This window comes from Gopherus evgoodei, chromosome 18 (genome assembly GCF_007399415.2).
Source record: "Gopherus evgoodei ecotype Sinaloan lineage chromosome 18, rGopEvg1_v1.p, whole genome shotgun sequence".
Lineage (NCBI taxonomy): Eukaryota > Metazoa > Chordata > Testudines > Testudinidae > Gopherus > Gopherus evgoodei.
Window position 1 is genome coordinate 21,341,779 of NC_044339.1, and position 19,097 is coordinate 21,360,875.

The following is a 19,097-nucleotide window of genomic DNA, read 5'->3' on the forward strand; positions in this document are numbered from 1 at the left end:
GTCAGACCCAGGAAGGTTGAAGCCGTGTGAGCTTCTTGCCCTGAAGACAATCTGCTCACAGAGAGGAGACTTCACCAGAGTCCCGACTGGCTTTGTAGGGAGCAGTTCCAGAGCTTTGCCCAGGCACTCCGTGACAGCCTGGTTCCCTGCGGGCATGCACACAGCCTGAGACATGCTGCCCTTGCCCCCCGGGGTCTGCTGGCTGAAGAGCAGAGACGCAGCCCTGCCATTGGGAGCCCCGGGGAGGGGAACGATAAAGAAGGGAGATTCCCTGCAGGATACGACAGCATGTGGCACTGGCCCTTCTAGGGGAAGTTTGCACTGATCCATGACTGTCTCCATTGCTGAAAGTGGTGAGATTACAGCAAGATAACACCCCAGGAGTGACTGTGCTTTGAATGCTCCTGGGGACAATATCACCCTGGGGGCAGAGAGGTGACACCTTGGCAGTGGTTGGGCTGCATGTGTCCCCGTGTGCACCCAGTCTCTCTGCAGCTCTGCACAGGGCAGGCCTTTGTCTGGCCCCATCTCAGAGAAGGGCACGTGCTCCGAGCTGCTGTTGGAAACCCCACACTGATGCTTGCACCACATGAAACGCCACAGCCTCTCAGGTCGGGGATGCTGCAGTGGTTCAGCTCAGACCCTTTGGATCCCAAGGCCTGGCAGAAACGTGCAAGTGTTTGCTCCTGACTCACCTGTGCATTGTATAGTGCCTCGATCCAGCTGCGGCACAGGGACTGCCCGCTGGCCTGGAAGGTGTAGGCTCCCACGGCGCTGCGCAGCTCGTTGAGATAGATCAGGAGGAAGGAGCCTGCAAAGGGGACCAAACATGAGCAAAGGCACCTCCCACCGGCCCAGGTGAGTTCCTGCAGACACGGTGAGTGCCCAGTCTGGGGAAGCAAGGAGACACGCCAGCTCTCCGGACAACGTTGGGATGGCACCAGAGCTGCAGAGTGAACAGGGGCTCAGGGTTCGGCCACACGTAGTCAGAAGGGGCCTAGTGCCAAGGGACAAATCACGCAGCAGCATCTGTCGGCGCCAGAGCCTCCGGGGCGTCGGTGCTGTCACGCTGCAGGAGGGCAGGGCACAGAGCTGGAGGCTAATGGTGCTGAGGGAAATGCTGGGTGATTCCCCTGAGGAGGAGGGTGGCTGTCCCATTTGGTGACCCCCAGCCTGTAACAGCCCAGACATGAGGGGCAGAAGCCGAGCCATTCACTCCCCACACTGTGGGTTCCACAGAGGCCCTGGGGTTCCTGGGGCTGGGAGCACTTGGGGGCTCACTCCCTGTGTGGGAGGGAGGCAGAGCCCTGTGTCTTGGCTGCCTCAGTCTGCCAGCTGGGAGCGGGATTCAGTCTCCTGCCCACAGGCTGGCAGGGCAGGGGAAGGATAGAGAGAGGAAGCTCCTGCAGCTCAAAGGGGCTGCGAGGGGCTAGGGAAGAGGAAGTGCTGTGGGGCAGGCTCTGAGGAGAGGAGCCCAGGGGTGCTACACAGCCAATGCCCAGCTCTTGAATCCCAGCCCCGCGTGCTCACCGGGGTCCTTGAGCTCCCGGCAGATGATCTTGTCCACGAGCAGGGGCTGCCGGATGACCTTGGTGCGCTCAGCCTTCTTCACTGGCTTGGTGATGAGGAACAGGTCCGTGAAGAGGAAGCAGTAAACATCCATCTGGGGAGGGCGAGAGCACAGGGCCCATGGGATCCTGCCGAGCAGCCAGGCGCTGGGACAGGGAGGCAGGTGAGATGCCTGGTACTGAGCCATGCCCACAGGGGGCAGTTCCCAGGGCCAGCCCGCTCCTGGGCGAGGACGCGAGCAGAGCCAGGGCAGACTGTGGGGTGAGGATGGACACCTGCTGCACCCTCCACTCCCAGCTCATCAGGCAAGGGAAGCCCTGGTTGAGGTAATTGCCAGGCCAGTCCCGGGGGCTGCTTGGGAGCTCCGCTCCGGCTGCACTGCTCACCTTGCTGTCTTTACCTTCCTTCATTTTCAAGCTCCCCTCCAGGAGCAGTTGCCGCGTGTCCTCAGGGGAGGTGCCCGGGATGGGGGCCGTCAGGTCCAGGCGCAGGAACTCCTTCAGGAGCTGACAGCAAGAGAGAGAAAGGACGCAGTCAGGGGGTGTGCGGCAGGGGCCAGCCCGGCCCGCACGGCCCCTGCCCACACAGCCCCTACCTTATCCACCTCCTCCGTGCTGCTGTCCACCACCTCGTAGGCGTCTATCCGGCCGAGGATGGCCACTAGCTTCTGCTGCTCCTGCCGCTGGCGCATCCGCCAGTTCACGTGGTTGATAAACTGCTCCACAGAACTGATCTGTCACAAGGGGAACGGTCAGAGGCGCACAGGGGAACCTAGGGGCTGGAAGCCCTGCCCCGTGCCCTGCGCCCCATGCCCTGCTCCAGCAGGCGTGACGAGGAGCCCTGCCCCACGGCCTGCGCCCCACGCCCTGCTCCAGCAGGTGTGCCGAGGAGCCCTGCCCCGTGCCCTGTGCCCCACACCCTGCTCCAGCAGGCGTGATGAGGAGCCCTGCCCCGTGCCCTGTGCCCCACGCCCTGCTCCAGCAGGCGTGCCGAGGAGCCCTGCCCCACGCCCTGCGCCCCACGCCCTGCTCCAGCAGGCGTGACGAGGAGCCCTGCCCCACGCCCTGCGCCCCACGCCCTGCTCCAGCAGGCGTGCCGAGGAGCCCTGCCCCACGCCCTGCGCCCCATGCCCTGCTCCAGCAGGCGTGACGCGGAGCCCTGCCCCACGCCCTGCGCCCCACGCCCTGCTCCAGCAGGCGTGACGAGGAGCCCTGCCCCACGGCCTGCGCCCCACGCCCTGCTCCAGCAGGTGTGCCGAGGAGCCCTGCCCCGTGCCCTGTGCCCCACACCCTGCTCCAGCAGGCGTGATGAGGAGCCCTGCCCCGTGCCCTGTGCCCCACGCCCTGCTCCAGCAGGCGTGCTGAGGAGCCCTGCCCCACGCCCTGCGCCCCACGCCCTGCTCCAGCAGGCGTGACGAGGAGCCCTGCCCCACGCCCTGCGCCCCACGCCCTGCTCCAGCAGGCGTGCCGAGGAGCCCTGCCCCACGCCCTGCGCCCCACGCCCTGCTCCAGCAGGCGTGACGCGGAGCCCTGCCCCACGCCCTGCGCCCCACGCCCTGCTCCAGCAGGCGTGACGAGGAGCCCTGCCCCACGCCCTGCGCCCCACGCCCTGCTCCAGCAGGCGTGACGAGGAGCCCTGCCCCACGCCCTGCGCCCCACGCCCTGCTCCAGCAGGCGTGACGAGGAGCCCTGCCCCACGCCCTGCGCCCCACGCCCTGCTCCAGCAGGCGTGACGAGGAGCCCTGCCCCATGCCCTGCGCCCCACGCCCTGCTCCAGCAGGCGTGACGAGGAGCCCTGCCCCACGCCCTGCGCCCCACGCCCTGTTCCAGCAGGCGTGACGAGGAGCCCTGCCCCAAGCCCTGCGCCCCACGCCCTGCTCCAGCAGGCGTGACGAGGAGCCCTGCCCCACGCCCTGCGCCCCATGCCCTGCTTCAGCAGGCGTGACGAGGAGCCCTGCCCCATGCCCTGCTCCAGCAGGCGTGACGAGGAGCCCTGCCCCATGCCCTGTGCCCCACGCCCTGCTCCAGCAGGCGTGACGAGGAGCCCTGTGGAGGCAGGAGGCAGAGTATGGATGACCCTGCCAGACACAGTCAGCACTGTCTGCAGAATGGGGACCCGGGTGCTTGGGCAAATTCACACGTTGTGCAGTGTCCACCCTGGCCCTGGGGAAAGGGCACACGGGAGCCCGTTGCCAGCACCAAGGCACGGCAGTGACACGGGCTGCATGCCCTCTGCTGCTGACTTGGCTGGCGGCATTCTACCCGGGGAGGCACGGCCCAGCCCGCGTTCCCTGGCAGGTTACCATGGTGATGATGGCGTCCCGGGTGCAAGGGTCGTCCGTTTTCTTCAGCACCGACTTGAGCAGCAGCGGGTACTTGGTGAGGCGCTGGTGTGGCTTCACCAGCATGTCGCTGAGTTTCAGACGGTTACACTGCTTGTGCTTCTCTGCCCACTGGAAGCAGAGACATGGGTGGGTTAGCAACATGGGGGCGGCCTGGTCTCGCCACGACACGTGCGCCTGGCTCCAGGCCTTACCGTCACGTAGAGCCGGAAGAGGTCGTTGTCCCGCAGCAGCGTACGCATGTACTCCATGCAGCCCTCCTCCTCCATGCAGTAGTGGATGTAGGGCTTGAAGAGGGAGCCGAACTGCAAGGCAAGCCAGAGGGCCAGTCAGAGCCCAGGGCACCTCCCCGCCAGGCGCAGCCGTGGCAGAGCGAGCGGCACCTGGGGGGTCTCACTCACCATTTTGAATCCCTTTAGGAAGTCCACGGGGTCCAGCAGCGCCTTGGTCTTCCTGGCCTTCTCCAGGATGGGGGCCATGACGCTGCTCCACAGGGCCCGGTGCAGCTGGATAATCTCCTGGATGTTGCTGAACAGACGCTCGGCTTCCACCTGCAAGCACAGCAAGGGGTGCAGTGGGGCTCTGGTGATGCTCTGGCCACCCAGCCCGGGCAGGGCACACAGAGACAGGGTTTGCCAGATAGTGGCACTCAGATCCCCATGTCAGCAGTGGGATCCCCTGCTCCTAGGCCTCTGTGACCTGGAGGGTGAGACAGCTGCTCAGAGCCGCACAGCCCACATTGCCCTGCCAAGCGGAGATGAGCTCGCTGCACGAGGCACTGGGCACGCTGCTGCCACGTGCCCCACGGTGGGCGTGAGGCCAGGCTACAAGCGCAGCTCAAGGACTGTCCATTAGCTCAAGCAAAACTGCTGGTTCAGGGTCTAGAGGGCCAATTCCTCCCATTAACGGGATGGGGGGGGGTCCCTGTGTCTCTGCTGCAGCCCCAGGAGCCTCCCATCCTCGCCACATGACACTTTCCACCCTAGGACTCCACCTCAGCCCCAGTCCGACAGCAGGGTGGGGCTGCCCAGGGAGCTCCTTCCAGCGCAGAGCCTGGGGGCCCTCACTGGCCCAGAGGGAGGGGCAGAGGCTGGGGCAGGCTAATGCCTGCGAAGACCCCACGGCGATGATGGACTTGCCGCCCCCAGCCCCACGGGGAGCTGGGCCCTTACCTCACACAGCAGCCCTGACTCCTGCAGGTTCAGCAGGCAGCAGAGGAAGAGCTGCAAAGAGAGCAGAGAGCAGGCAGTGCAGAGCATGCACATCCCACCCTCCCTCCACGCCTGCCCATGCCCCACCTGGCCACCAGTCCCACACACCGGGGGCCGGAGGCTGCATGACGTGCAGGCCACGACGACACCAGTCAGACCTAGCCCAGCTCTGGGCTGTGGCCGCCAGCTGACGGCCAGGCACAGCTCAGACCCAGCCAGCCAGTGGCTCCAGATGCTGTGCTGGTGAGTGCCGCGCCCTGGCTCAGCCCTCTGCCCCTGGAAGGGCACATCACGGTCTCCTGGCCCCACACCCATCATGCCCCCGCAAGGGCCTGGCCAGAGCCTGGCTCTGCCCGTTCCCAGGGCCCCAGGGCGGGCAGGGCAGACTCACGTCGGTGATAACTTTCAGCTTCCGGATGTAGGTGGCTTCTGTGTGCAGCAGCTCCCAGACGGCCTCCTGCTGGTGGCACTGCCGGCGCGTCAGGGCCTGGAGAAGGGCAGAGGGGTCAGCACCACGGGGCTGTGGGGGCTGGTCGACACAGTGCGATGTTCCCACCGAGAGCAGGATGGACAGGGAGCGAGACTCCGGCCTGCAATCTCTCCCGCGCATGAGGCAGCCAGGATGTGAGGAGAGGACCCGTCTCATGGGCCCAGCGGAATCCCAGTCTCACAGGGCAATATCCCAGATGGGGGAAAGAGGTCAAGGCACTGAAATGTGTTTGGGGGGAGATCCAGCTCCTCCCTGTCTGGCCACCTAGGGCATACAGGAGCAGTGGGCCCTGGCCAGCAGCCCATGGAGGGGTAACAGGGGCAGTGGGCCCTGGCCAGCAGCCCATGGGGGGGTAACAGGAGCAGTGTGCCTGTATGAGAGCTGCTCTGGGAAATCTCACCCCAGGACCCCAGCACCCAGCTGGGATGTTCTGCACCAGCCAGAGCCCCCTCCCCACACACGCCCAGCATTACCTCCGTGCCCTCGGTGATCTCCTGCCAGCTGTCTTCCAGACACAGGCTGGTGTCATCCTCCTCTTCCTCCCAGGAGTCCTGGTCAAAGCGGAGCTGCTGGGGGAGCTTGGGGAGGCCGAAGATGCTATAGCTGTGCAGCTTGCTCTCCAGCTGCTCCATCTTATCCATCTCCTAGCAGAGAGAAGTACAGCGGTGGGCAAGGGGGGTTCTTCCAATTGGAGGGTCCCTCTCCCATTGCCAGCGCTGCCCGCTCAGGAGCTCACAGGATCTGTCCCCCCAAGGGGCTGCAGAGCCTGCCGCCAGCTTCCTGTACAGTGGAGCACAGCGCCCACCGGGCCAGGCGGGAAAGGAGGCTAATGGGATGGGGCAGGCGGCTGAGGTGCGCTGCGTAGGGGATTCCCGGCCTTTGGCCACCACTGGGCCTTGTGCCAGGACGCTTGGCAAAGAGCCACAGGCCAGGCCTGAGTGACTCAGTGGGCACCTGCAGGAGCCTGCCTCAATCCAGCACAAAGGGCACGGGGAGCTGAGGCAGACGGGAGGTTGCCCCTCCCTCCCTAACTCTGCCCCTGGCTCGGCAGCAGCCTGCTGTCTGCCTGCATCCAGCAGCAGCGAACTCTCAGAGCAGTTCCTGGTGGGCTCCGGACCCTGCTGCTGTTCTGCTGAACTCTGCAGCAGCAACAAACCCCACCCCACCCTCTTTCCAAACCCAGGCAGCTCCCGGCTCTGCATAGGGCTCCTCAGCTGGACTGAGAGCAGACAAAGAATCCCACCAAGTGGCTTGTCCAGGAGGTGCCTGCCTGCTGGACACTGGCAAGGACGCCTGGGGTTAGGCCCATTTCTGCCAACTTCAGCAACCTCTGACCTCCTGCTCCAAACTAACCCAGTACCCAGCAAAGTGCATGGACACAGGCCAACACCTGCCAGAGGCTTGGAATGACACTGCTCCTCCCAGACACAGGAGTGGTCAGCGGCATCCCCCCAACAGCCCACGCCTCTGCCCTGCAGAACCTAGTGACCAAGAACTCCTCCCTGGGCAAAGAACCCCACAGCAACCAGCAGAGCCTATGCGGGAGGCGCTGCTCCTAATCCCAGTCAACAGCAGAAATTTGGGAGCCCAGGAGCCCCTGGGAGCAGGGACAGGCCTGAGCCTGGTGCTGAGCAGCTGACGTACCCGTCCGAAGGGACCGGTGTTAGCGCCGGAGCCAAAGAAGCCACTGAAGCGACTGGCGGCCCTATTCTTCCATGTATCGATGCTGTTGCTGGGCAGGGAGCAGCTGAAGTGCTGCAGGGGGTCCTGGCCCGGGATGCTGGAATCACCCAGAAACTCGTTCATGTTCTTCCGCTTCCGCCCCGGGGCCTGGAATTCCAACCAGAGAGAAACACTGCAGGGGCTGCCAAGATCAGGGCGAATCACACAAACAGCCCCGTGCAGGGGCCAGGGCTGCCCCATCCGGCCCCCACCTGGGCTCTGCACACCTCGGTGAGCCAGTATCCCTCCAGCAGCAGGTGAAGGAGGCGGGCGGCAGCTCAGCCTGCCAGGCAGAGGGCGCAGTGCACAAAGCCCCCAGGGCTTCCCCAATCCCTCCCCAACCCACAGCAGGGCCTTGCTAGTCTTGGAGCAGGACAGCTGCAGCGGGCTCCTGTGCCATCCAGGCGCTGCCCAAGTGACACCCTTGCTGAGGGTGCACAGAGCCCACCAGCCCCGAGACAGCCAGGCGCTCCTGCCAAGCAGGCTGACGTCATCCCAAGGGCTCTGGGAAGGGGGTTGCAGCTGCACCCCAGTGCCCTGGGACACTGACTACACGTGACCAGAGCCTGCAGGAACCCAGTCACCACCGGCCAGCCCGACAGGCAGAGACATGGGCCAGAGAAGAAAGCCAGCCCCAGAGCTCTGTTGCCACAAGGCGGTGGGAAAGGAACTGGCCCTCCAAGGCAGGCAGCGAGACCGCTCCCAAAGCGGAGCAAGGGATGGGTGAGCAGATGGGCTCAGGTCTGCACGGTCAGCCAGTGCGAAGCTCGGCCCTCTAAGTCCCTCACAGCTCCGAGACCCCTCGGACATGGAGCAAGCAGCCCCTCACCTTGTCTGGAGCAACCCTGCGCTCATCCAAAGGGTCTTGCATGCAGGACAAAGGCACCAGGCTCTTCCCAGAGCAGCAGCTTCAGCTCTGCAGGCCAGAGAGCCTGCGAGGGACAGCCAGCCCAGGGAGCTCTGACTGCCCAGCCCCATGGCTCTGGCTGAGTGGGGAGAGGGGGAGGGCTGCTCTTGTGTCAACAGTATGCAAAAAGCCTCCAGTCCTCAGAAGCCATTGCATTGCTGAGCAGGGAGTTCGCGATGCCCGGCAATGAGACATTCTTCTGGCGCGGCAGCTTCTGGAAAGCCAGGGCCTGCAGCCATCTGCAGGCACAGGACAGAGGTGCTAGGAGACCCCCGTTTACCCCCCACCCCACCGCATTCTCAGCCTGCTTCTCAAAGCTGGAGCTAGCTCAGACCAGCCCTGAGCAATCATTAGCCAGAAAAGAGCTGCCAGGGCCTGTCTATCTCAAGCAAGGCTCCATCCTGGCTATCAACTCCTAGAGATTATCCCCAAGGAAACTGCCTGGGGCCAGCCCAGCATGCCAGGCAGCAGCCAGGCCCAGGAGTCTCAGCAGGCTCCCTTCCCCAGGCTCAGCCTGGCTTTCCAGTGCCCCCAGCCGCAGGACCTGGCTATACAGCAGGCCGAGCTCAGCTGGAAATCAGCGCCCTACCCCGAAAGCTCAGCTGGTTCCTCATCCTTCAGACAGCAGGGCCTTCCCGGGCAGCCGCTCTGCCTCCTGCACAGAGCACACCCTATCCGCCCAGACAGACCTGGCCTCTTTCCCCTTGCCTGCTCCTGGTTCCCTCGCTCAGCAGCAGAGCAGGCAGGCGCTTACGCGCACACAGATAGGGGGCTCGTGTGTGTGTGCACAGAGGGCCCAGGTGTCTACACACACACCCCAGTGGTGCTCAGGTGGGCTGTGTCCGTTCCATGCATTTGCTCACACACCAGCTGCTCCTGGCCAACGTCCGAGGAGTCAAACACTCATACAGGCCCTGGGCCATGTTTTCAGTAGCCCAACTCGAGCTGCCTGGGGCCTGAAGGTGCCTTGTGCCCGATGGCTGCACAGGGAGCTGTGGGTGCTCAGGAACCAGGCCCCAGGGGGCTGGAGCTGGGCTCCAAACAGGCCCCCAAAAGTAGTGGGCACGTGGGGAAGGTGGCTCCAGATGGCTGGCTGGGTGAACACCCTGGTCTAGTCTGTCATCACAGCCTCTCCTCACAGGTGAGGCAGCCAGCGCTGAGACTGGGCGCTGCACCCCACGCTCCCCGGGAAGGGGGGCACGGCACCTCAGCAGCACTTGCAGAGCAGGGTTCTGAGCATGGCAGAGACTGGAGCCTGGCCTTGGCTTTCTGCTCATCAGAGGAGCACTGGGATGCTGGCAGCGTGGCGCATGGGGGGCTGCTCTGCATTCTCCTAAAGCCCCAAGGCAGCCATGAGCTGAGCTCCCCAGAGGGCTCAGCTCCCGGCATCTCTGACAGCTCGTCTGCCCCTCAGCGTGCACAGCAAACCACTGACTGGGGCACCAGACTCCCAGCTGCCTTCCCGGCACGAGAGAGATACCCAGAGCTCGCAGTCACTCCCCAGGCACAGCACAGCGGAGATGGCAACACTCTGGCAGGCTGCAGGCCAGGTGTTAGACACAGGGCCAGGGGAGTGGTCAGACATGAAGCCCAGCTGGGCAGCCTCAGCCAGCTCAGATCAACCCAGTGCACTTCAGGCTCCTCCTGGTCCCAGCCACCTCCCTTCCAGCAGCTGGACCTCCAACTAGACCTGCAGCTCCCCAAAGTGCACAAGCGTCTCTATCCTCCTCTAACTCTCCTTGCAAAGCCACCGTCCTTTCACCCCTCTGCTGGTTTCTTGCAGCGCCCAGCTGCCTGTAGTCCCTGCTGGGCCAGCCCTGGTATGTCTGATACTGGGAGGCCACAGTCACAGAGGTACGATCCAGCCAAACTTCTCCCCAAGCGGGAGTCAGGTCACTCCTAGGGCCAAGCTGCCCATCTGCAGTAACTGCACAAGCCCTGCTGTCTGCCCCTGCCACACTCCCATCTCCCCTCACTCAGACACAGGCCCAGCCGAGCCCTGGATCAGCCCCTCAAACAGCAGCAATTGTAAAAGCAGACCCAGGGCAGAGTTCTGCACATGACCAACCCCTGACTCGGAGGATTCAAACCATGGCTGGCCCATTGAGGCGGCTCACCCTATTATGCGCCACTGCAGCCAGCCCTGCGTGTGCCTGGCCAATACACGCCCAGCAAGGAGCATCGCTCAGCAGAGCCCTGCCACTACTCCACAGCCATGCTCCTGCACGGTCTCTGAGCGGCCAGGGGAGCCCATCCCTGCCGGTTCCTACTGGGGGGCAAAGACGACAGCTGGCTGCATTTCCTCCCCCTCCTGGGGCAGACATGCACACGCTGTCCTCAGCCGGCTCCATCACCACAACCCCGCTGGGGAGCTGAGGGGCCACCCAACGTCACAGGAAGCCCAGGGCAGAGCCAGGAAGAATTGTTTGTTTTGCTAAGGCTGGCCCAGGTCAGTACACACAGAAATCCTGCCCCAAAGACCTTACAGACTAAGTAAGCCAGATGTGCTGAGTCCTACTCCTGTGCCATACCCAGGAGCCCACCCTCCCTCCTGGCTGGCCCTGAGCACAGGGCAGGGTTCCCACTGCTTCTGCGTCTGGCTCTCTGCTGGGATCACTGCGGCCTGTACACTCTGCTGAAATCCAAGCAGATATCCAGAGCAGCAGCACCCTGCCCACCTGACGCCCCAGCCACTCACCTGGAAGCCCACATCCATGGGGCACATGGACAGGATGGCCACGTCCATCTCACTCCCAGAACACAGGTGGGGCCTGCTCTTCCCGACCATGAGCCGGCCAAAGGCCATGCTGATGCTCAGAGGCTTTTCCCTCATGCCAAGCGGAGTGAGGCGGGGGCAGCCCAGTTCACGCAGAGGGCCAGGCAGCACAGGAGATAATCCCCTCCGGGGACCAGGGCTCCCTCCTGAGCACTAATGAAGAATGGGAGAGACCCAGGGAGGCACTGAAGGGCAAATGATCCAGCCACAGGTCCCCAGTGCGATTCTCACCAGCAGCCTGACCCCACGCAGAAAGCACCCACCCGCTCTGAGCATGAACTGCAAGGATTGGGGCTGCCTCTGACAGCCACACCCTGTCAATCAGCCTGTGAGCCAGGCAGGAGAAGCCTCTGCTGCAGGGAGAACAGCCGCCCAGTGAGCGAGGTGCAGGCCTGGGCCTGCAGTCGCAGCAGGTGGGGATCTTTGTCCTGTCTTGCTCTAGAATGGCCCCTGGGGCAGCCAGGCCGGGGCGCCCCCATGACCAAGAACTCCTGGCCTAGCAGCTTGTCAGGACTGGGAGAGTCACAGCTGGACAGCACGCGGGGAGCAGCCCCTGCTGGAATTTCCCAGCCTTCGGGATGAGCTGGACATGCCGAGGCATCCTGTCCAGCCGGCCGCCCACTGATGGAAACCCCACGGTGCATATGAATGGCCCACACAGAAACTCAGATCCAAACCCCACCCCCTCACTCAGGGATCAGGGAGGGCGGCTGCTTGCCGGTGCACAGGTCTGTCACTGGAGCAGCCAGCCCCCGGCCCCCAGCACTGGGGCAGCCTGCGCTCCTCTAGCCAGTGCTCCACCCCCCACTCAAGCACATTCCCTACCAGAGATTGCTCTGCCTCCTGACCAAGGTGTGACGAAGTGGGACTGTTCTTAATGTTTCCTCTGAATACTGTGTGGGTGCCTCAGTTTCCCCTATGCATTTCTTAAGTCTCTAGGTGGTGGAATAAAGGCCAGTGTGCATAAATCACTGACACTCTGTCTCCCTGGCAACTAATGGCCAGGCCCTTCCTCCCTGCAAGGGGATGCTAAAGGTGGGGGAGAACAAAGAGGTCAGGTGACCTCCTGACCCAGGAAAGGAACTCAGCAGAGAAAGAGGGGCTGGAGGGGGTTTCAGTTTGGGGCTGGCTGGGGACGAGGAGTGAGGGCAGACGTGGGGGTCTGGCTCACTACCCCCCAGAATGGACCCAGCTGAGGGGTCCGGTTCTCTGTACCTACAAGTTCTGTTTTAGAGCATGTTCCTGTCATCGAATAAACCTCTCTTTTACTGGCTGTCTAAGAGCCATGTCTGACTGCAACGTGGGGGTGCAGGACCCTCTGGCTTCCCCAGGACCCCGCTGGGGCGGACTCACTGTGGAAAGCGCACGGAGGGGCAGAGGATGCTGAATGCTCCAAGGAGAGACCCAGGAGGTGGAGCCGTGTGAGCTTCTTGCCCTGGAGACAGTCTGCTCCAAGGGAGAGGAGGCTCCCCAAAGTCCTGACTGGCTTGGTGGGGAGCAGTTCCAGAGCATCGCCCGGTGACTCTGTGACACAAGGCATGCGACAGGAGAGCAGGGAGCTGTCCCCTCCCTTGGCAGTCACCCCAAATAGCGTGGCACCAGGACCCCTTCGCTCAGCCTGAGCTGAGGCATGCCAGTCATGGTACTTCTTAGTGCCAGGTGACACGTGGCCAGGAGTCATCACCAAATTTGGCCCACTGGTTGAATCAGCAGCTTTGCTGGCCCAGGCTGAGCACTGATGGGGAACATGACGTGAACATGGACCTAGGCCCCCCCGCTCAAACCACCAAACCAAGTGTGGTTGTATGGCACAGGGGTGGCCCCGGGCTCCGGGGCCCTGGCGTGTCTCAGCCAGAGTCGGAGCTCCAGACAGTACTAACTGGGTGCAGCTGGGCGGGGTATCCCTGGGGCAGGGAACACAGTTCAGAGCACAGTGACGTGGCTGGGAAGTGGCTGCTGCAGGTGCAAGGGGAGCACCAGTGACGTGGCAGGGGCGAGGGCAGGCGATGAGGATGCAGCAGAGGCAGGGGGGGTCCCTGCAGGGAGCTCGATGTGGACTTGGGGAGCAATGAGCTCCCTGCACAACCTCATTTGGGATGTGACCTCTGCCTATCATCTCCCATGTGTCCCATGTCAGCGACTGGCCGCTGGCTCTTGCAGGGGATCCGTGCTCCCCCAGGCACCCGGCGAAGGGGGAAGGACTCAACTGCCCGCTCTGGGTTGCACAGTGACTTGCCATGCCACAAGGAGGTCACTCACTCTCTCCACACATACCGGGGCCTCCAGCTGTCCAGCAGCGCCCTGGCTCTGGCCCTTGCATTTTCACCCTCTGGCCTGGCTTGGGGCTCTTGTTAGTGGCTTTGCTTTGGTGATGTTCCAGCCCGGCCCCCTCCTGTCCCGCCAGCGCCTGGCAATGCCGGGCGGCATGTGGCCTGGCCATCGGCTTTGGGAGCTGAGCCTCCCCCAGCTGAGCATTGTAGTACTGGATCCTTGCAGCCACGAGCCCTGGGCACACAGCCAGCTCCTGGGTTGAGGGGTCAGCAAGGGGCTGACGCAGGCGGGGCAGCTCCTCTCTGGCAGCTGGTCCTGGCCTTGGGAGTGAACCGAGTCGGGAGCGGAGGGCTCAATATGGAGTTAGATGTGAGGGCGTTTTGCTCCTGCTGCCACCTGGCCCGGCAGGGAGGGCAGGAGAGCTCTGTTGTTGTGCCCACAGACTGATGGCTTGGGAGAACATGAGCGGCGCCTGGTTCACACACGTAGGGCTTGCCTGGGAGCAAGGTGTTTTCAAAAAGGGCCCCCAAAACAAGCTGCAGAAACATCTTCAGGCTGAATCCACATCCCCCACAGCAGCAACCAACCAGCCACTTGTGTCTGGGAGCAGAGTGGCTGCACCTGGCTGGGCCACGCTCACTCGAGGGTGGACAGCAGCAAGCCTTCTGCGCAGAGATCTCGCCTGCTGGGGCGATGGGCTGGGAATACAGCTCCACAGGTGCAGCTCACCTTTGATACCGAACCCAACCTTGGGAAAGCAGGGCCCTGTTTGTCCTGATCTGTGTCAAGTCGCTGCAGGGACTCAAGACTCAGGGACACACCCACTAAGGAGAAGATGCAGCACAGGCCCCTAGAAGCCCCGGCGAGGCCAAAGGGAGCTAAGCTTATCTAGCATGCTGGACGCTTGCGGCATGGAACTGCCCCAGCAGTGCACGCTCAGCTTTACGTGGCTGCACACATACACACAGAGGTTTGTGTAGCTGGACACAGCTTTTTGTGGTTGCACATATGCACACACAGGTTTGTGCAGCTGCGCACACAGGTTTATGGGGTGCACACACAGAGGTCTGTGTAGCTGCACACAAGGGTTTATGAGGCTGTATGCCATGAGCCATGCAGATAAGCTGAGCTCAGCCCGTAGTGACGTTTGGGGTGATGAAAGGTGCCGAGTGACAGCCCATTACCTTGCAGGGTGAACTTAGAATCATAGAATCATAGAATATCAGGGTTGGAAGAGACCTCAGGAGGTCATCTAGTCAACCCCCCTGATCAAAGCAGGACCAATCACCAACTTCCGCGCCATTCCCCTGGAGGGGGCGTGGCCCTGCCATGGGGAGAGGTTTGGTAATAACTGGGCCTATCAATTTCACCTCATTGCAGCTCAGCTGTAGAAAGGGAATGAAAGTTCCTAGGAGGTCACAATAATCTGTAACAAATGTTGATGAGGAAAGGGAGACAAGGACTGAAATAGTCGGCAGTGGAACTCCAGGGCTGTGCTCCAATCATGCCTAGTGTGTTGGGAAGGAGACCGAGCTGGTGACCAACATAGTGAGGGAATCGGCTAGTCCACCCACCCCTCCCTTCTAGAAATCTGCAAAGAAAAGGGAGACTTGAGGGTGGGGGAGATTAGCCCAAGGAGTTGTCTGCCGACACCTACTGCAGTGAGTTAACCCCGCCACCGCTTCCTGGGACCACGAGATCTCCCCTAACACCCTCGTCTTTGTCATCTTAATCCTGAGAAATGACTTGGCCAGGCCAGACCAGAGAGGGACCCAGATGACATCACCACCTCCACTGGTTCCCACTCAATCCCAAATACCCCCAATACCTGGGATTTGAGATGGTCGTTCCCACTCCCTACCCTTGTGTGTTCTGTTCCTTCCCACCTTACTTTTGTTCTTTCCCATCCCTCTTCTTTTTCCTTCTGTGTAATAAGAGTCTGTCTTAGTCAGCCAAGAGGACGTGTGGCACCCCCGCAGCAAACCTGGGACCAGAGACGCAAGTAATAGCCATGCCCTGAACAGCCTGGGCCTGGTCCAAGTTTGCCTGGGCTTGGAGTGGGAGATAAGGCCATGGGCTGGGCCTGTGGTTTTCCAGCAGCCAGGCTGCGAGTGCGAATCAGCACCAGAGCCAGAAGCCGCGTTTTGTCTCTTTGCTGGGCTTTTCTCTCCCCTTTCGCGAGTTTGCCTTCTAGGAAATGGGATCAGACTTTAACAGCAGTGACGGCTCCAGCCCACCTCAACTAACTTCTTCCATTTCCCCAGTAGGCTGGTCGTCCCTTCTGTACTGCCATTGGAGAGACTGCCAGCCGGGGCTTCCTTTAAAAGCTCTCCAGCTAACGGGACAGGGAGCAAGGGCTGTCGTCACAATGACGGTTCTGTTTAACACTTAGCCTGTCGAATGCTTTACCTCTTCTCCCCTCTGCATCTTTAACAAGGGCTAACGGCTGTTCACTGGGGTTTCTGCCGCTGAGCTCTCCAGATACCAAACGGCGCCCTTGTTTAACACTGTTTCATGTGGGACAGTGACTGGGTTATGTTACCTCCTTTGACTGTCTGGGCCCGTTTACTCCATCGTACGTTCTCCCATTCCTCTACACCCAGCCCTGGGAGCTCACTGCCCAATTTCTTCATGGAGCCTGCTGAGCAGGGGCCCAGCCGGAGCGCAGCTGGGGCTGCACACAGAGCCAAGACCACCTCCCGTGCAGGTTGAAGGCAGCCACTTCCCGTCACTCCCTGCTGGCCTGGGCTGCACTGGAAGGGACAGGCTGGGGTGCCAAGCCCCACTGCCAGCCCCTCCGGGACACCCTGCTCCCTTTACTTAGTACAAGCTCCTCTCCCTGCTCCATGTGACTTGTGTCAGTGACACCTCAGAGAGGCACGTGCCTGGCCTGCTACCTGCCGGTATTAGCTGCTTGTGAACTGACGACCCCTCTTCTCCATAGCCCCTTCAGCCTGCATCCCATTCCTGCCACTCAAGGCTCCTCCCATCCCCACTCCCCAGCCAGCAGGACAGCCAAGTGCCCCCTGAGACTAGCTCCCCCCTTGGGCACTGGGATCACACTGCCAGGAGCAGGCTTTGGTCCAAGGCTCAGCCCCCAGAGGACGCAGCCCCATGCTGAGGTCAGGTGCAGAGGAGCCGTTGGGGGGGCGGGGGAAGCACACACTGGGGTTTATTCATAGGGTGATTAGGGGTTCCCAGAATCAGGGCCAGCCTGTGCTGGGAAATAGGCCCCAAGCCGTGCACTGTCCAGCGGGCTCTAGCAAACGTCACGCTGGGTTGAATTTCTCACCATCCTGCGCACTGAGGCTCCAGCCCCCCGGGAGCATGCACCTATCACTGCTCCCAGGTGCAGGCTTCCCAGAGGAGGTGGCACTAGCCGGGTGGTTTGCTTTGGGCAGGGACTGGCAGAGCCAGTGTCGGGGTTGCCCCAGAGGCCTGAACCAATGTCACGGAGTGCCCGGGCAATGCTCTGGAACTGCTCCCAACAAAGCCAGTCAGGACTCTGGTGAAGTCTCCTCTCTGTGAGCAGACTGTCTCCAGGGCAAGAAGCTCACACGGCTTCCACCTTCCTGGGTCTGACCTTTGGAGCATTCAGCATCCTCTGCCCCTCCATGTGCTTCCCACAGCGAGTCTGCCCAGGCGGGGTCCTGGGGAAGCCAGAGGGTCCTGCACCCCCACTTTCCAGTCAGACGTGACTTTCAGCCAGCCAGTAAAACAGAGGTTTATTCGATGACGGGAACATGCTCTAAAACAGAGCTTGTAGGTACAGAGAACAGGATCCCTCAGCCGGGTCCATTTTGGGGGGTAGTGAGCCAGACACCCACGTCTGCACTTCACTCCATGTCCCCAGCCAGCTCCATATAGACTCACTTTCCAGCCCTTCCTCTCTGGGCTTTGTTTCTTCCCCAGGCCAGGAGGCCACCTGATCTCTTTGTTCTCCCACACCTTTAGCTATCTCCTTGCAGGGTGGAAAGGCCCCAGCCATTAGTTGTCAGGAGACAGAGTGTCGGCCATTTATGCACACTGGTCCTTTGCTCTGCAACAACCTCACCCCCTAGAGACTTAAGAAATGCATAGGGGAAACTGAGGCACCCCTACCATATTCAGAGGAAACATTAAGAACAGTCCCACTTCGTCACAACCCCCATGCCCTGGGGGACACTAGGTGCACAGCCGGCTAGGCTGGCACACAGAGCCCAGTTGGACATGTCCCCATCACCGAGTCACACTCACCCATGGTAGGAATCACACACACAGGTCTCAGTGTGGTCAGGAAGAATGGCTGGGACTGGGTCCCCACCCACATCTCATCCGACTCACCTGAGCCCTCCCAGGCGCTCCCCCCTCGGAGGCTGTGCTGGGAAGACCCACTGACCAATGGGGTACTTGCCTGGACTGTCGTGTACCACAGCACCACCACCACACAGTGCTGCACGGGCCCCTTCCAACATGCTTGGGCCCCGGCTAGCCAGGAGGCAGAGTGCAGCCCAGATGTGGGGGAGATGGAGCTGCAGCATATTGGGGGATGTGGCCACAGACACAAGCTTCCTCCTCGGCTTGGCAAACGCCAGCAGGCTGAGGGGGAAACCCCAGGCCTAGGTTAATGCCACAGCTGAGCCGGGCTAGCTCCTCACTGCCCAGTGCCCCAGCTCTTGCTGTTCCGCCCGCTCCACTCCCAGGCCTGCCCTCACCCTGGGGACTTGGGAACCACCACTGGCACTCACACTGTCCCCCGTCAGCCGCTCCCCAGCAGCACCCCAGACACCCAGGGGGAGCAGGTGCAGGCGCCTGCCCCAAGCCCCACAGCTCCTCTCAGCAGACCCTTCGCTCAGCAGCCTGGTTCCTCCTGAGACTGTACCTCTGGCAGTAGCTTGGGCACTTGCCTCTCTGGGCTGCAGGGAAAGGAAGCTGTTCCAGCCCAGCTCTACCCCATATTCCCAGCAGAAGTCCCAAGCACCTCACACAAACCCAAATCCAAACCCAAACCCATGGCGGAGGTGTCTGCACCCTGGAAACCATGAGCGGATCCACGTAAGCATCAGACAGCCTGAGCAGACATGGCAGATTCACCTGAGCAGGTGTGAGCCAAGGTAAGTGGCGCCTGAGCAGCACACACCTAGAATTACAGCTGGGTGGGAGTTTTTCAACAAAAGTTTTTCACCAGAAAAAGCTGATTTTCCTGGATAGGGCTGGGTTTGATGAGCTGACAATGTTCTGAAATTGCTGAAACATCCTGCTCCTGTTTTCAAAATAAAAAGTTCTGGTTTTCAGTTCAAACTGACGTCCTCTTTCGAAATGCAAGTTTTTTCATAATTTTTAAAGTGTTCAAAAAATGAAAAAGGTCAGAATCCTAGTAAACCATTTCCACTGACAGGAGCTACAGCCATGTTTGGCTCCCCGACGTTCTCGCCATTCTGACGTTCCATCCCGACTCGCAATGGGAACCTTTTCTGAAATCTCAAATTCTTCCAGGAGGGGAGAACCATTTCCTGCCCAGCTCCACCTGGAACCCTGGGGCTTTTCCCTGTGCCAGGCAGGGCCAGCTCTCCCCAGGCCACATGCAGCCCTGCGGGCCAGGCAGGCAGGGGACAAATGCTGCTGATTGCTGGATGGAGGAGCTGGTTGTTGACTGAGATTCCCCTTATCAGGCAGAGGGAGAAGCTGAAACCTTTGCTTGCCAAACAAACAACTGCCCATCAACAGCTCTATTTATTGTCTCTATCTTGATCTTATGGGTTTGCTTCCTGATAGGGAGAGACATCCCTGAGACCCAGCTACAGTGATCAAGGTTCAACAGAGAGGAGACA

At 61.6% G+C, this 19,097-nt stretch overlaps 1 protein-coding gene across 9 annotated transcripts in view; it reads right to left on the reverse strand.

The window, feature by feature from the left end:
- Positions 1-19,097, reverse strand: part of PLEKHG5 (pleckstrin homology and RhoGEF domain containing G5) — a 116,247-nt gene that overhangs the window by 2,947 nt on the left and 94,203 nt on the right. For all 9 annotated transcript variants that reach the window (XM_030537552.1, XM_030537550.1, XM_030537554.1 and 6 more), the window contains 11 exons: positions 7,256-7,441; positions 6,085-6,255; positions 5,513-5,608; positions 5,083-5,133; positions 4,312-4,461; positions 4,105-4,215; positions 3,872-4,021; positions 2,165-2,302; positions 1,956-2,075; positions 1,531-1,663; positions 696-811 (listed from right to left, as the gene is read on the reverse strand). In XM_030537552.1, the coding sequence (XP_030393412.1) occupies positions 696-811; positions 1,531-1,663; positions 1,956-2,075; positions 2,165-2,302; positions 3,872-4,021; positions 4,105-4,215; positions 4,312-4,461; positions 5,083-5,133; positions 5,513-5,608; positions 6,085-6,255; positions 7,256-7,441 (1,422 nt within the window). The remainder of the gene's footprint in view (positions 1-695; positions 812-1,530; positions 1,664-1,955; positions 2,076-2,164; positions 2,303-3,871; positions 4,022-4,104; positions 4,216-4,311; positions 4,462-5,082; positions 5,134-5,512; positions 5,609-6,084; positions 6,256-7,255; positions 7,442-19,097) is intronic.